Source organism: Caretta caretta, chromosome 5 (assembly GCF_965140235.1).
Source record: "Caretta caretta isolate rCarCar2 chromosome 5, rCarCar1.hap1, whole genome shotgun sequence".
NCBI lineage: Eukaryota > Metazoa > Chordata > Testudines > Cheloniidae > Caretta > Caretta caretta.
The window spans coordinates 85,958,570-85,974,401 of NC_134210.1; the positions used below are offsets into that span (position 1 = coordinate 85,958,570).

Below are 15,832 nucleotides of genomic sequence, written 5' to 3' on the forward strand. Positions count from 1 at the left end.
TTTAAAAAACCCTTGAGGTCTGAAACCTATTCCTCTCTAGTGGACTACAAAGGCTGCCTATGATAATAACTCAGCTCATTAAGCATGCAGCTCCTCAGCCTTGCAAGCTGTTGTGATCAGCAGCTGCTGCAGCAAAGGAGTGAAAGGTCAAATGATCAGTTTTAATAGCCATGCTTTCTAGTCAATCAGCTGCTATCCCTTAGAGGTAAAAGTATTTTTAAGTAAGGGCAAATTTCCATGTGTTGGTTCATTATAGCACAACTTTATAGAAGTAAAGGGATATGAAAGAGGTAGCCCAAGACCTTTAAAAATGACAATAAGGTTTTCCCCACCCAGTAAGCAAAAGAACAGAGTTATTTATCAAAAAAAGTTTATTATAAACATTAGAACTTTAATAGCAGCATAAATAAAAAGTATTATTGCATTATTAAACCAAGTTTTGCAAAGCAGCCCAAAGGCCTCGGATAAAATTGGTCTGCATAAGTCTTTGTAGAAAAGTCTTTGTATAATTGTCACAGTAATAAGTCTCTATTAGGCCATCAAAATGTTTCTTCTTAAAGTTTTATAGACAGTGCCAACAGTTCATAGTTACAATATTTTGTCCAATCTTTCCAAGTCATTTTTGTCAGATTCCCCAACCTTCTGTCCTGCCTTCTTACAGTTCCACTTGACCTGAAAACTTGCAATATTTCTTCAGCTCCTGTAAACTTGCAATACTCATTCAGCTCCATGGCATGCCAGCCATTCCACTGCTGCAGCACAGTGGGGATTCACTGCTGGCATGAGACATCCCCCTTCTCCCTCACTTCTTTCTTCTCCACAAGAGCCCGAGCCCACTGCTTGCCAGTCTGAGCGGCTTAATCCGATCTCTTGACCAGGCTAATCCACAGAATCAGCAACTTGTTGGTTCACCCAGGTGTGCAACACCATGATGAGAATGCAACAAAGGTTTCAACCTCTCCAGTGCACTGAACCTTCATCACTCAGGCAGGGTGATCGTGGGCACCCAATCATTGACATTTCGGCTTTCCTCACAAAAGAGATTTAGCTTTTCCAGGGCTGGGTCTTTCCAAGCATCCTCATTGGGATTCTGTGAGAAGAATGGACAAGACAAAACACATTCTATGAGTACATATTACTAAACTAGATCAGCAAGAGATTGGGGCTTTGGGAAAGTGAACTAGTCTCTTTAAATGGGCAGGATGGAGCAAGAAAGGGGTGGGGGAAAGAAATCTGTGGTGTTAGCTGAACACCAGCAATCCATTAATTGCTGCACCCAGAGGCGGCATGGAGCACGGGATTTGGACTCCCTGGGTCACACAGGGGCAACAGGGCGCTTTAGCCCTGGTAGGAGCAGGTCTGGGCTGGCTGCCGGAGGGCCCTGGGCGGCGGCCCCGGACTCACCGTGATGAGGATGCAGTGCAGGTCGCGCGGCTCCCCCGACTCCTCGCTGGGCCCCACGATGTCGGCCAGCTTGGGGATGTCGTGCAGGCGGACGATGTCGATGTCGTTGTCGCAGCAGAAGGCCTGGATGAGGGTGAAGTGGATCTGCAGGGCGATGTCCCCCTCGTCCTCCTCGGCCGCGGCCAGCACGCAGAACGCCACCTTGTCGGGGTCGCTGCGGGGCAGAGCGGGGGTTAGAGGCGGCGCCACAGGGCCCGGGCACCCCGCGCCGGCCACAGCCCGCGCCGCCACCCCCCGGCCCCGCCGCCGCACGGATACTCACACGTTCATCAGCTTGGCCGACTCGTAGACCCCGGCCGTGAGGCCGCCGCGCCGCTGCGCCGCCACCAGCAGCTCGTGGAGGGCTTTGCCGGCGCCCTGCATCCTGCAACACAGAGCGGGGAGGCGGCTCAGTCCGGGGCCCGGCGCGAGACCCCCCCCATGTCGCCCCCGCCGCCGCGAGACCCCCGGGAGCCGCTCCCCTGCACGCGCCGCCCGCCCCGCGCCCCGGCAGCAGCCCGCGGGCTCAGCAGCGCCCGCAGCACGCCCCGGCGGGGTAGGTACCTGTCGCTGCTCTCGGGCACTGGCTCCTGGCCGTGAATCTCCTCCAGAGTCATGTCGCGTCTCACAGCCTGTATCCGTATCCACACGGGGCGGCTCGGCGTTTAGATCCCACGCTCTGGTTCCCCGACGAGCTCTGCGCGGGTCCTGGCGACTGCGAAGTGGAGACTGGCGGCAGCTGCCGTATTTATAGGCAGCCTGGCTGCTGTGCCGGCAGCTGGCGGAGTCTCTGCAGCCCTCATTGGCCAGGCTAAGGGAGTATTATTATGATAATCGGGCGGTAGGCTGGGCCGGCTCGTGCCAGGAGGCCACGTGGGGGGGTGGGGGAATTAGATTGCCTCGAGTCTGCTAGTGCTGCTGCTTTTGTTATGGTGTTGCCAGGCAGACACTGCAGATGTAATTTTTTTTCTTTCCTTTTTTTTTTTTAAACAAAAAACCAGAAAAAGGGTATAAATTACGTTGCGTTGTTTGGTGCTATTGCAACCTGTGAACCTCGTCTTAATAAAAATTATGCAAAATGCACTAAAATATTGCATTGGGGAACACAAAGACAATGCAACTCTTACCGGTTTATTTAGAGTGCAATACAAGTAAGTAGGGCAGAATCGCAATAAAAATTAAAGGGTGAGGAGAGTGTTTTACATTACAGACAAATTACATTTACACGTGGATCATTGCATATTGTACTCCCTAATTTTGCATGCTTTGAGTTCCTTTCCAAGCACACTAGTTATTTTTGCTTGGCAGACTTACTACCAATTTAGGTTGCTGCAGAAATGTTCTTGCAAACTTTACCAAAATGAGGACACAAGCCCTGTATGAATAATGAGTCGGTGTGTGGAGCAGATTGTGGATGGCACACGCTGCTACTTTGCATTTCTATAGAAAGCGCACAATAGTGGAGGTCTGGCGTGTGGCAGTCTGGAGTTCAGACAATTGATTCTTTTTCTTCATAGCAACACTGTCCACCTGCCACTGGGGTGGGGATTTGCTGCTGGGGTGGAGGGCAAGAGAGGACAATTGCATTACTCTCTTGTATCGTCCAATCTGCTATTGCAGATGAATGTCTCCATTTGCACACGCTTCTGGAGTGCAATTGAATGTTTTGAGCACGCGATCATCTCCTAGTTAAAGACTTTATTATTGTTCTTTGTTTTAATCCTTCATACACAATTAATACATTTCAGAAAATTACACATGCAAGTTTGGCAAAGCAAGCAATCAACATTTCAGTGCAAATTTGGAATGATTTATAGCCTGCTTTGTGATTTATTTTTAAAAAACAATTCACTAGACATGTATCTATTTCCTCTATTTTCACAAGTGTAACTGTGTGAAATAGTTTTAGTGGAAACTAAAAAGTTGACACAGGTTGTAGCGTATTGTGAACTCATTGTATATTCAACGCACTCACTTACCTTGAAAACTAGCAAGAGTTTCACCTGTCATTTTACTAAGTATCCAAATCAGTGTACTGCATACACTGTAACCAGTTTCTCCTGAAAACCTTGTTGCCTTCTTTCACTTCAAAAACACTGTAATCTGGAGTAGTAGCGCTATCTGCTGGATGTTTAAACAGCCGCTGCTAAAATGTATCCTCCTCTTCTCTCTCCCTGCCCTAGTTACAAGTTACTGTGCAGAAACACTAGAAGGATTTGCTGGAAAAAAGAGCCAATACATGCAAACCAAAAAAGGGTCATGTATTAAGCAGTGATCCATGTACAAATTCTCCAACAGCCTGATTTTAATTCCCTATACTTATTCTAGAGTACAGAAACTGCTGCATCTGTACACTTAGAAAAAGGTTTGCATTTTCTAGCAGAATGGTAATCAGTATTAAAATAAAATTGCACCACCTTGTGAGCCTAAGGATTTAGAAGCTACCTAACAAATAAAGGATACAAAATTTTCTTTAGAATGAAGAAAACCCTGAGGTCAAGTATTAAATGCACAATATACAGTATTTATAAAATAAGTGTACACTAACTGTGCCATTAGGATCATTGTCAGTTATATTCAACGTCTGATTTAGATTTTTCAAAACACATTTTAGAAAAGTCTCCACCTAAATCAGAGTGCAACTCCAGAGTTCAACACACATTTCTCTACCTACACACACACACACACACACACACACTATTTTGTTGCCTATACATCACTAATACCACCGTAGACTTAAAAATACTCTATATTATATTATATAGAGTAATTCTGTTTTTGGCATCTCTCTCACCTAGGATAGTAAAAATCAGTTATATCCATTTCTTTGTCAAGTTCTCTGGGTTGCAATATTTGGATTGAAAACACTGAAGGGAATAACTAATTTGCTTTTAAAACTTGTTTTTCAGAAAACCAGAAATGTTCCAGTTGGCCCAAGGTTTGTAGAAATTTGATTTTAGAAAAATCTAATTTGGGGGTCAAATTTGAGCAGACAGTGCCCTTTGAAACGAATGTAGTGTGAAAGCAGCAGGATTTGATGATCTGAATACTGAAGTTTTCTGTTTATCCCCAGAACAGGTAGGAGTAGTACCGATTTCCCCACAATGATGGCATCAGTGCCAGATGAACCCAGTCCAATGAGGAGGGTAGTTTCAGTTTCCATGTCTATTCAATGAACTGGCACCAATGCTGAGGCTGCCCGTTAGTGTTTGTTACATGGATAGCTGTTCCCTAAGAAGTGGGTTGAGACCAGCACCAGCTTGTTTCCTATAGGCCACTAGAGAGCCATCATGAAGTAATAGTAGCAATCATATATAAACTTGGGCTGGATCAAATCCAGCCTCCTATAGACAAAGGAGTCTGTGGGTATGTCTACACTACGGAATAAGGTCGAATTTATAGAAGTCGGTTTTTTAGAAATCGGTTTTATATATTCGAGTGTGTGTGTCCCCACAGAAAATGCTCTAAGTGCATTAAGTGCATTAACTCGGCGGAGCGCTTCCACAGTACCGAGGCTAGAGTCGACTTCCGGAGCGTTGCACTGTGGGTAGCTATCCCACAGTTCCCGCAGTCTCCACTGCCCATTGGAATTCTGGGTTGAGATCCCAATGCCTGATGGGGCTAAAACATTGTCGCGGGTGGTTCTGGGTACATATCGTCAGGCCCCCGTTCCCTCCCTCCCTCCGTGAAAGCAAGGGCAGACAATCATTTCGCGCCTTTTTTCCTGAGTTACCTGTGCAGACACCATACCACGGCACGCATGGAGCCCGCTCAGGTAACCGTCACCCTATGACTCCTGGGTGCTGGCAGACGCGGTACGGCATTGCTACACAGTAGCAGCAACCCCTTGCCTTGTGGTAGCAGACGGTACAGTACGACTGGTAGCCGTCATCGTCATGTCCGAGGTGCTCCTGGTCGCCTCTGTGAGGTCGATCAGGAGCGCCTGGGCAGACATGGGCGCAGGGACTAAATTTGGAGTGACTTGACCAGGTCATTCTCTTTAGTCCTGCAGTCAGTCCTATTCAACCGTCTTATGGTGAGCGGGCAGGCGATACGGACTGCTAGCAGTCCTATTGCACCATCTTCTGCCGAGCAGCCATGAGATGTGGATGGCATGCAGTCCTTCTGCACCGTCTGCTGCCAGCCAAAGATGTAAAAGATAAATGGAGTGGATCAAAACAAGAAATAGACCAGATTTGTTTTGTACTCATTTGCTTCCCCCCCTCCCCTGTCTAGGGGACTCATTCTTCTAGGTCACACTGCAGTCACTCACAGAGAAGGTGCAGCGAGGTAAATCTAGCCACGTATCAATCAGAGGCCAGGCTAACCTTCTTGTTCCAATAAGAACGATAACTTAGGTGTACATTTCTTATTGGAACCCTCCGTGAAGTCCTGCCTGAAATACTCCTTGATGTAAAGACACCCCCTTTGTTGATTTTAGCACCCTGAATCCAACCCTGTAAGCCGTGTCCTCAGTCGCCCCTCCCGGCGTCAGAGCAACGGCAAACAATCGGGCATCTGAGAGTGCTGTCCAGAGCAGTCACAATGGAGCACTCTGATGGGGCTAAAACATTGTCGCGGGTGGTTCTGGGTACGTATCGTCAGGCCCCCGTTCCCTCCCTCCCTCCGTGAAAGCAAGGGCAGACAATCATTTCGCGCCTTTTTTCCTGAGTTACCTGTGCAGACGCCATACCACGGCAAGCATGGAGCCCGCTCAGGTAACCGTCACCCTATGTCTCCTGGGTGCTGGCAGATGTGGTACGGCATTGCTAAACAGTAGCAGCAACCCATTGCCTTCTGGCAGCAGACGGTGCAATACGACTGGTAGTCGTCCTCGTCGTGTCTGAGGTGCTCCTGGCCACGTCGGCTGGGAGCGCCTGGGCAGACATGGGCGCAGGGACTAAATTTGGAGTGACTTGACCAGGTCATTCTCTTTAGTCCTGCAGTCAGTCCTATTGAACAGTCTTATGGTGAGCAGGCAGGCGATACGGATTGCTAGCAGTCGTACTGTACCATCTTCTGCCGGGCAGGCAAGAGATGAGGATGGCTAGCAGTCGTACTGTACCATCTTCTGCCGAGCAGCCATGAGATGTGGATGGCATGCAGTCCTTCTGCACCGTCTGCTGCCAGCCAAAGATGTAAAAGATAGATGGAGTGGGTCAAAACAAGAAATAGACCAGATTTGTTTTGTACTCATTTGCCTCCTCCCCTGTCTAGGGGACTCATTCCTCTAGGTCACACTGCAGTCACTCACAGAGAAGGTGCAGCGAGGTAAATCTAGCCATGTATCAATCAGAGGCCAGGCTAACCTCCTTATTCCAATAAGAACGATAACTTAGGTGCACCATTTCTTATTGGAACCCTCCGTGAAGTCCTGCCTGAAATACTCCTTGATGTACAGGCACCCCCTTTGTTGATTTTAGCTCCCTGAAGCCAACCCTGTAAGCCGTGTCGTTAGTCGCCCCTCCCTCCGTCAGAGCAACGGCAAACAATCGTTCCGCGCCTTTTTTCTGTGCGGACGCCATACCAAGGCAAGCATGGAGGCCGCTCAGCTCACTTTGACAATTAGGAGCACATTAAACACCACACGCATTATCCAGCAGTATATGCAGCACCAGAACCTGGCAAAGCGATACCAGGCGAGAAGGCGACGTCAGCGCGGTCACGTGAGTGATCAGGACATGGACACAGATTTCTCTGAAAGCATGGGCCCTGCCAATGCATGCATCATGGTGCTAATGGGGCAGGTTCATGCTGTGGAACGCCGATTCTGGGCTCGGGAAACAAGCACAGACTGGTGGGACCGCATAGTGTTGCAGGTCTGGGACGATTCCCAGTGGCTGCGAAACTTTCACATGCGTAAGGACATTTTCATGGAACTTTGTGACTTGCTTTCCCCTGCCCTGAGGCGCATGAATACCAAGATGAGAGCAGCCCTCACAGTTGAGAAGCGAGTGGCGATAGCCCTGTGGAAGCTTGCAACGCCAGACAGCTACCGGTCAGTTGGGAATCAATTTGGAGTGGGAAAATCTACTGTGGGGGCTGCTGTGATGCAAGTAGCCTACGCAATCAAAGATCTGCTGATATCAAGGGTAGTGACCCTGGGAAATGTGCAGGTCATAGTGGATGGCTTTGCTGCAATGGGATTCCCTAACTGTGGTGGGGCTATAGACGGAACCCATATCCCTATCTTGGCACCGGAGCACCAAGCCGCCGAGTACATAAACCGCAAGGGGTACTTTTCGATAGTGCTGCAAGCTCTGGTGGATCACAAGGGACGTTTCACCAACATCAACGTGGGATGGCCGGGAAAGGTGCATGATGCTCGCATCTTCAGGAACTCTGGTCTGTTTCAAAAGCTGCAGGAAGGGACTTTATTCCCAGACCAGAAAATAACTGTTGGGGATGTTGAAATGCCTATATGTATCCTTGGGGACCCAGCCTACCCCTTAATGCCATGGCTCATGAAGCCGTACACAGGCAGCCTGGACAGTAGTCAGGAGCTGTTCAACTACAGGCTGAGCAAGTGCAGAATGGTGGTAGAATGTGCATTTGGATGTTTAAAGGCGCGCTGGCGCAGTTTACTGACTCGCTTAGACCTCAGCGAAACCAATATTCCCACTGTTATTACTGCTTGCTGTGTGCTCCACAATATCTGTGAGAGTAAGGGGGAGACGTTTATGGCGGGGTGGGAGGTTGAGGCAAATCGTCTGGCTGCTGGTTACGCGCAGCCAGACACCAGGGCGGTTAGAAGAGCACAGAAGGGTGCGGTACACATCAGAGAAGCTTTGAAAACCAGTTTCATGACTGGCCAGGCTACGGTGTGAAAGTTCTGTTTGTTTCTCCTTGATGAAACCCCCGCCCCTTGGTTCACTCTACTTCCCTGTAAGCTAACCACCCGCCCCTCCTCCCTTCAATCACCGCTTGCAGAGGCAATAAAGTCATTGTTGCTTCACATTCATGCATTCTTTATTCATTCATCACACAAATAGGGGGATGACTACCAAGGTAGCCCAGGAGGGGTGGTGGAGGAGGGAAGGAAAATGCCACACAGCACTTTAAGCACAGCACTTTAAAAGTTTACAACTTTAAAATTTATTGAATGACAGCCTTCTTTTTTTTGGGCAATCCTCTGTGGGGGAGTGGCTGGTTGGCCGGAGGCCCCCCCACCGTGTTCTTGGGCGTCTGGGTGTGGAGGCTATGGAACTTGGGGAGGAGGGCGGTTGGTTACAGAGGGGCTGCAGTGGCAGTCTGTGCTCCAGCTGCCTTTGCTGCAGCTCAACCATACACTGGAGCATACTGGTTTGGTCCTGCAGCAGCCTCAGCATTGAATCCTGCCTCCTCTCATCACGCTGCCGCCACATGTGAGCTTCAGCCCTGTCTTCAGCCCACCACTTACTCTCTTCAGCCCGCCACTTACTCTCTTCAGCCCGCCACCTCTCCTCCCGGTCATTTTGTGCTTTCCTGCACTCTGAAATTATTTGCCTCCACGCATTCGTCTGTGCTCTGTCAGTGTGGAAGGACAGCATGAGCTCGGAGAACATTTCATCGCGAGTGCGTTTTTTTTTCTTTCTAAGCTTCACTAGCCTCTGGGAAGGAGAAGATCCTGTGATCATTGAAACACATGCAGCTGGTGGAGAAAAAAAAAGGGACAGCGGTATTTAAAAAGACACATTTTATAAAACAGTGGCTACACCCTTTCAGGGTAAACCTTGCTGTTAACATTACATACATAGCACATGTGCTTTCATTACAGGGTCGCATTTTGCCTCCTCCCACCGCGTGACTACCCCCTCAACCTTCCCCCCTCCCTGTGGCTAACAGCGGGGAACATTTCTGTTTAGCCACAGGCAAACAGCCCAGCAGGAATGGGCTCCTCTGAGTGTCCCCTGAAGAAAAGCACTCTATTTCAACCAGGTGACCATGAATGATATCTCACTCTCCTGAGGATAACACAGAGAGATAAAGAACGGATGTTGTTTGAATGCCAGCAAACATACACTGCAATGAATCATAGAATCATAGAATCATAGAATATAAGGGTTGGAAGGGACCCCAGAAGGTCATCTAGTCCAACCCCCTGCTCAAAGCAGGACCAATTCCCAGTTAAATCATCCCAGCCAGGGCTTTGTCAAGCCTGACCTTAAAAACCTCCAAGGAAGGAGATTCTACCACCTCCCTAGGTAACGCATTCCAGTGTTTCACCACCCTCATAGTGAAAAAGTTTTTCCTAATATCCAATCTAAACCTCCCCCACTGCAGCTTGAGACCATTACTCCTCGTTCTGTCATCTGATACCATTGAGAACAGTCTAGAGCCATCCTCTTTGGAACCCCCTTTCAGGTAGTTGAAAACAGCTATCAAATCCCCCCTCATTCTTCTCTTCTGCAGGCTAAACAATCCCAGCTCCCTCAGCCTCTCCTCATAACTCATGTGTTCCAGACCCCTAATCATTTTTGTTGCCCTTCGCTGGACTCTCTCCAATTTATCCACATCCTTCTTGAAGTGTGGGGCCCAAAACTGGACACAGTACTCCAGATGAGGCCTCACCAATGTCGAATAGAGGGGAACGATCACGTCCCTCGATCTGCTCGCTATGCCCCTACTTATACATCCCAAAATGACACTGGCCTTCTTGGCAACAAGGGCACACTGCTGACTCATATCCAGCTTCTCGTCCACTGTCACCCCTAGGTCCTTTTCCGCAGAACTGCTGCCTAGCCATTCGGTCCCTAGTCTGTAGCTGTGCATTGGGTTCTTCCGTCCTAAGTGCAGGACCCTGCACTTATCCTTATTGAACCTCATCAGATTTCTTTTGGCCCAATCCTCCAATTTGTCTAGGTCCTTCTGTATCCTATCCCTCCCCTCCAGCGTATCTACCACTCCTCCCAGTTTAGTATCATCCGCAAATTTGCTGAGAGTGCAATCCACACCATCCTCCAGATCATTTATGAAGATATTGAACAAAACCGGCCCCAGGACCGACCCTTGGGGCACTCCACTTGATACCGGCTGCCAACTAGACATGGAGCCATTGATCACTACCCGTTGAGCCCGACAATCTAGCCAGCTTTCTACCCACCTTGTAGTGCATTCATCCAGCCCATACTTCCTTAACTTGCTGACAAGAATACTGTGGGAGACCGTGTCAAAAGCTTTGCTAAAGTCAAGAAACAATACATCCACTGCTTTCCCTTCATCCACAGAACCAGTAATCTCATCATAGAAGGCAATTAGATTAGTCAGGCATGACCTTCCCTTGGTGAATCCATGCTGGCTGTTCCTGATCACTTTCCTCTCATGCAAGTGCTTCAGGATTGATTCTTTGAGGACCTGCTCCATGATTTTTCCAGGGACTGAAGTGAGGCTGACTGGCCTGTAGTTCCCAGGATCCTCCTTCTTCCCTTTTTTAAAGATTGGCACTACATTAGCCTTTTTCCAGTCATCCGGGACTTCCCCGGTTCGCCACGAGTTTTCAAAGATAATGGCCAATGGCTCTGCAATCACAGCCGCCAGTTCCTTCAGCACTCTCGGATGCAACTCGTCCGGCCCCATGGACTTGTGCACGTCCAGCTTTTCTAAAAAGTCCCTAACCACCTCTATCTCCACAGAGGGCTGGCCATCTCTTCCCCATTTTGTGATGCCCAGCGTAGCAGTCTGGGAGCTGACCTTATTAGTGAAGACAGAGGCAAAAAAAGCATTGAGTACATTAGCTTTTTCCACATCCTCTGTCACTAGTTTGCCTCCCTCATTCAGTAAGGGGCCCACACATTCCTTGGCTTTCTTCTTGTTGCCAACATACCTGAAGAAACCCTTCTTGTTACTCTTGACATCTCTGGCTAGCTGCAGCTCCAGGTGCGATTTGGCCCTCCTGATAACATTCCTACATGCCCTAGCAATATTTTTATACTCTTCCCTGGTCATATGTCCAACCTTCCACTTCTTGTAAGCTTCTTTTTTATGTTTAAGATCCGCTAAGATTTCACCATTAAGCCAAGCTGGTCGCCTGCCATATTTACTATTCTTTCGACTCATCGGGATGGTTTGTCCCTGTAACCTCAACAGGGATTCCTTGAAATACAGCCAGCTCTCCTGGACTCCTTTCCCCTTCAAGTTAGTCCCCCAGGGGATCCTGGCCATCCGTTCCCTGAGGGAGTCGAAGTCTGCTTTCCTGAAGTCCAGGGTCCGTATCGTGCTGCTTACCTTTCTTCCCTGTGTCAGGATCCTGAACTCAACCAACTCATGGTCACTGCCTCCCAGATTCCCATCCACTTTTGCTTCCCCCACTAATTCTACCCGGTTTGTGAGCAGCAGGTCAAGAAAAGCGCCCCCCCTAGTTGGCTCCTCGAGCACTTGCGCCAGGAAATTGTCCCCTACGCTTTCCAAAAACTTCCTGGATTGTCTATGCACCGCTGTATTGCTCTCCCAGCAGATATCAGGAAAATTAAAGTCACCCATGAGAAGCAGGGCATGCGATCCAGTAGCTTCCGTGAGCTGCCGGAAGAAAGCCTCATCTACCTCATCCCCCTGGTCCGGTGGTCTATAGCAGACTCCCACCACTACATCACTCTTGTTGCACACACTTCTAAACTTAATCCAGAGACACTCAGGTTTTTCTGCAGTTTCGTACCGGAGCTCTGAGCAGTCATACTGCTCCCTTACATACAGTGCTACTCCCCCACCTTTTCTGCCCTGCCTGTCCTTCCTGAACAGTTTATAACCATCCATGACAGTACTCCAGTCATGTGAGTTATCCCACCAAGTCTCTGTTATTCCAATCACGTCATAGTTCCTTGACATCACCAGGACCTCCAGTTCTCCCTGCTTGTTTCCAAGGCTTTGTGCATTTGTATATAAGCACTTGAGATAACCTGTTGATCGCCCCTCATTCCCAGTATGAGGCAGGAGCCCTCCCCTCACAGACATTCCTGCCTGTGCTTCCTCCCGCTTTGTTCTACAATGATTCCCGAGTACGTGTTACTGGCCTGGAGTGGTAAAGTGTCCTACCATGAAGGACGCAATAAGGCTGCCCTCCCCAGAAACCTTTTGCAAAGGCTTTAGGACTACATCTAGGAGAACCGCAAATGCCAGGGCAAAGTAATCCCTTCACATGCTTGCTTTTAAACCATGTATAGTATTTTAAAAGGTACACTCACCAGAGGTCCCTTCTCCGCCTGCTGGGTCCAGGAGGCAGCCTTGGGTGGGTTCGGGAGGTACTGGCTCCAGGTCTAGGGTGAGAAACAGTTCCTGGCTGTCAGGAAAACCGGTTTCTCCGCTTGCTTGCTGTGAGCTATCTACAACCTCCTCCTCATCATCATCTTCTTCGTCCCCAAAACCTGCTTCCGTATTGCCTCCATCTCCATTGAAGGAGTCAAACAACACAGCTGGGGTAGTGGTGGCTGAACCCCCTAAAATGGCATGCAGCTCATCATAGAAGCGGCATGTTTGGGGCTCTGACCCAGAGCGGCTGTTCGCCTCTCTGGTTTTCTGGTAGGCTTGCCTCAGCTCCTTCAGTTTCATGCGGCACTGCTTCGGGTCCCTGTTATGGCCTCTGTCCTTCATGCCCTGGGAGATTTTCACAAAGGTTTTGGCATTTCGAAAACTGGAACGGAGTTCTGATAGCACGGATTCCTCTCCCCAAACAGCGATCAGATCCCGTACCTCCCGTTCGGTCCATGCTGGAGCTCTTTTGCGATTCTGGGACTCCATCATGGTCACCTGTGCTGATGAGCTCTGCATGGTCACCTGCAGCTTGCCACACTGGCCAAACAGGAAATGAGATTCAAAAGTTCGTGGTTCTTTTCCTGTCTACCTGGCCAGTGCATCTGAGTTGAGAGTGCTGTCCAAAGCGGTCATAATGGAGCACTCTGGGATAGCTCCCGGAGGCCAATACCATCGAATTGTGTCCACAGTACCACAAATTCGAGCCGGCAACGTCGATTTAAGCGCTAATCCACTTGTCAGGGGTGGAGTAAGGAAATCGATTTTAAGAGCCCTTTAAGTCGAAATAAAGGGCTTCATTGTGTGGACGGGTGCAGGTTTACATCAATTTAACGCTGCTAAATTCGACCTAAAGTCCTAGTGTAGACCAGGGCTGTATCCTGTTACCAAATCCCCTGAGGCACCCAGTCCTCCTTTAAATGCAATTCAGGTCCAGAACACTGAAAGTGTCCTTTTCAATACTTCATCGCTTCATTTAGGAATCTTAGATCAAGCAGCATCTGGACTAGAAACTCCTGCCTCTGTTGTGATGCCAACAATGTACATTAATGCATTATTTTATCTGAAGAAAAGTTTCAGCCTTTTTAAGTACTGCAATTTCTATTCAGTTTGGACAGACCTGCAATTTAATACTTAGAAATATTTCCTCTTATGTTTATTTCTAGTTACTTCATGAACACTAATGTCAGTATAACCATGACAGAATCAGAATTCAAATCTAATGGCTGCAAAATATTCAGGTTTTGAGCTGTTTAACTTCAGGCCCCAGCAACACTTTCCTAGGAATCAGAGTAGCAGCCATGTGAGTCTGTATTTGCAAAAAGAAAAGGAGTACTTGTGGCACCTTAGAGACTAACCAATTTATTTGAGCTCACCAAAGCTTATGCTCAAATAAATTGGTTAGTCTCTGAGGTGCCACAAGTATTTCTTTTCTTTTTCCTAGGAATCTCCATTTAATTTGGGGGTACAGGGAAATATATTAGATAAAAAGAAAAGGAGTACTTGTGGCACCTTTGAGACTAACCAATTTATTTGAGCATGAGCTTTCGTGAGCTCCAGCTCACTTCATCACTACATCTGATGAAGTGAGCTGGAGCTCACGAAAGCTCATGCTCAAATAAATTGGTTAGTCTCAAAGGTGCCACAAGTACTCCTTTTCTTTTTGCGAATACAGACTAACACGGCTGTTCCTCTGAAACCTGTCATATTAGATAAACCAACTGTTTCCTGAGAGCATTTCTCAGATTACATCTAGTGTGGGATACAGTTCAGCACTGATGAGATTTCCCGGAATTTTTCTCAAATATTTAGTCACATTTAGTCTAGTAGAATGCTGGCTTCTAGCCCCATACATAATGCCTGCATCATAATCCTGCCTCTGCCATGGACTTGCCTGAGCACATCATAATCTCTGTCTTAGTTTACTTATTTGTAAAAAGGACATAATCATACCTGCTTCACAGAGATTGAGAGAGAATTAATTAATGGACTAAATTCAGTCCTAATGTAAACAGAGAATTCCAGTTAAGCCAGTAGAGTAGTGCCTGCTTACAGGATCAAATTTACCCTAGTATATACAATCCTTTCCAAAGGTCAAGTGCTATACATTGCTAAGTGCTGCTAGTTATTTGTCTATACTCTTATCATAAGAATACATAATCATAGAGAGGACTGCATGCACTGTTTAGAAGAATAATCTATGATGTGAATGGCCACTGCAAGTCTCACACTGAATTAATGTGGATGGGGCAAATAAACAATGCTCACTAACACTTTTCAGATTTATACTCTGGGATTCACTATAAGTAGGCTCCAATTTACATGGGTAATGAAATAGAATGAAAGTCCTGACCTGATTCAGTGCCTTGCAATTTGTTGATTATAATGAACTTCCACATACCCATTTATGTATGGGTAGGGGAGAGAAGAAAATTACTTAAGAAGGATCCAGAGTGGACCAAAATATGTTCACATATTTGTTATACAGTTATTGAAATTATAGATGCAAATACTGGATCATCTAAGTATCTCTTGTCATGCAAACTTCCAACTCTGTGGCTTTTTAAGAATCTCACCGTATATGATAAAATGTCAAAACATTATATTTTGATAGCCAGGCACTTCAGAGTTAAGGATTCTTACCCTCATGGCTTCTCAATTCATTCCATTGTTCTCAGAAATTGTAGCACATATGGTGCATAAGACCAAGCACATCACCAGACTCCTCCATTGCCTGTGTGATCAGAGGAAACTGTGAAAGCCAGGATCTCCACACTTTGCATTGTGTTTCCTTGCCACACTGGTCTATGTGGTATCAGATGTAAACTGCAACTAACTAAGAGTATTTGTTATGAGGGATTTGGGCAGTGGTTAAGAGACACGGGATTCCAGCTACTTTTCGTCCACAGCCAACTCGTGTGCTAAGCCTAAAGCAATGTGGAAGTGCAGTGGAAAAGCCAGATGGAGAGGAAAGGAGCAACAGCATGAAAGGGTCAGAGAAAGAAAGGCAACACAGAAGGTATGAGGAAAGAGGGACAATACGAATGAAGGGCGAAAGGGTTATGCCTCATTAGGATTCCTATTCAGGTCAAACAATTTTAGAAGGGGCATGTGCACTACTGGCACGATGCCTTTAATGTACAGTGAAAAAATTCCAACTTCAATGAGA

The 15,832-nt window shown here is 47.5% G+C and overlaps 1 protein-coding gene across 1 annotated transcript; it reads right to left on the minus strand.

Moving 5' to 3' along the window:
• Positions 1 to 353: 353 nt before the first annotated feature.
• Positions 354 to 2,179, minus strand: GADD45G (growth arrest and DNA damage inducible gamma). The gene is made up of 4 exons (XM_048851124.2): positions 2,008 to 2,179; positions 1,727 to 1,828; positions 1,405 to 1,618; positions 354 to 1,090 (listed from the first exon to the last, which is right to left on the minus strand). Exons 1-4 carry the CDS (start codon positions 2,058 to 2,060, stop codon positions 980 to 982), a joined length of 480 nt encoding a protein of 159 aa, XP_048707081.1. The 5' UTR covers positions 2,061 to 2,179; the 3' UTR covers positions 354 to 979.
• Between the last annotated feature and the right edge of the window lie 13,653 nt (positions 2,180 to 15,832).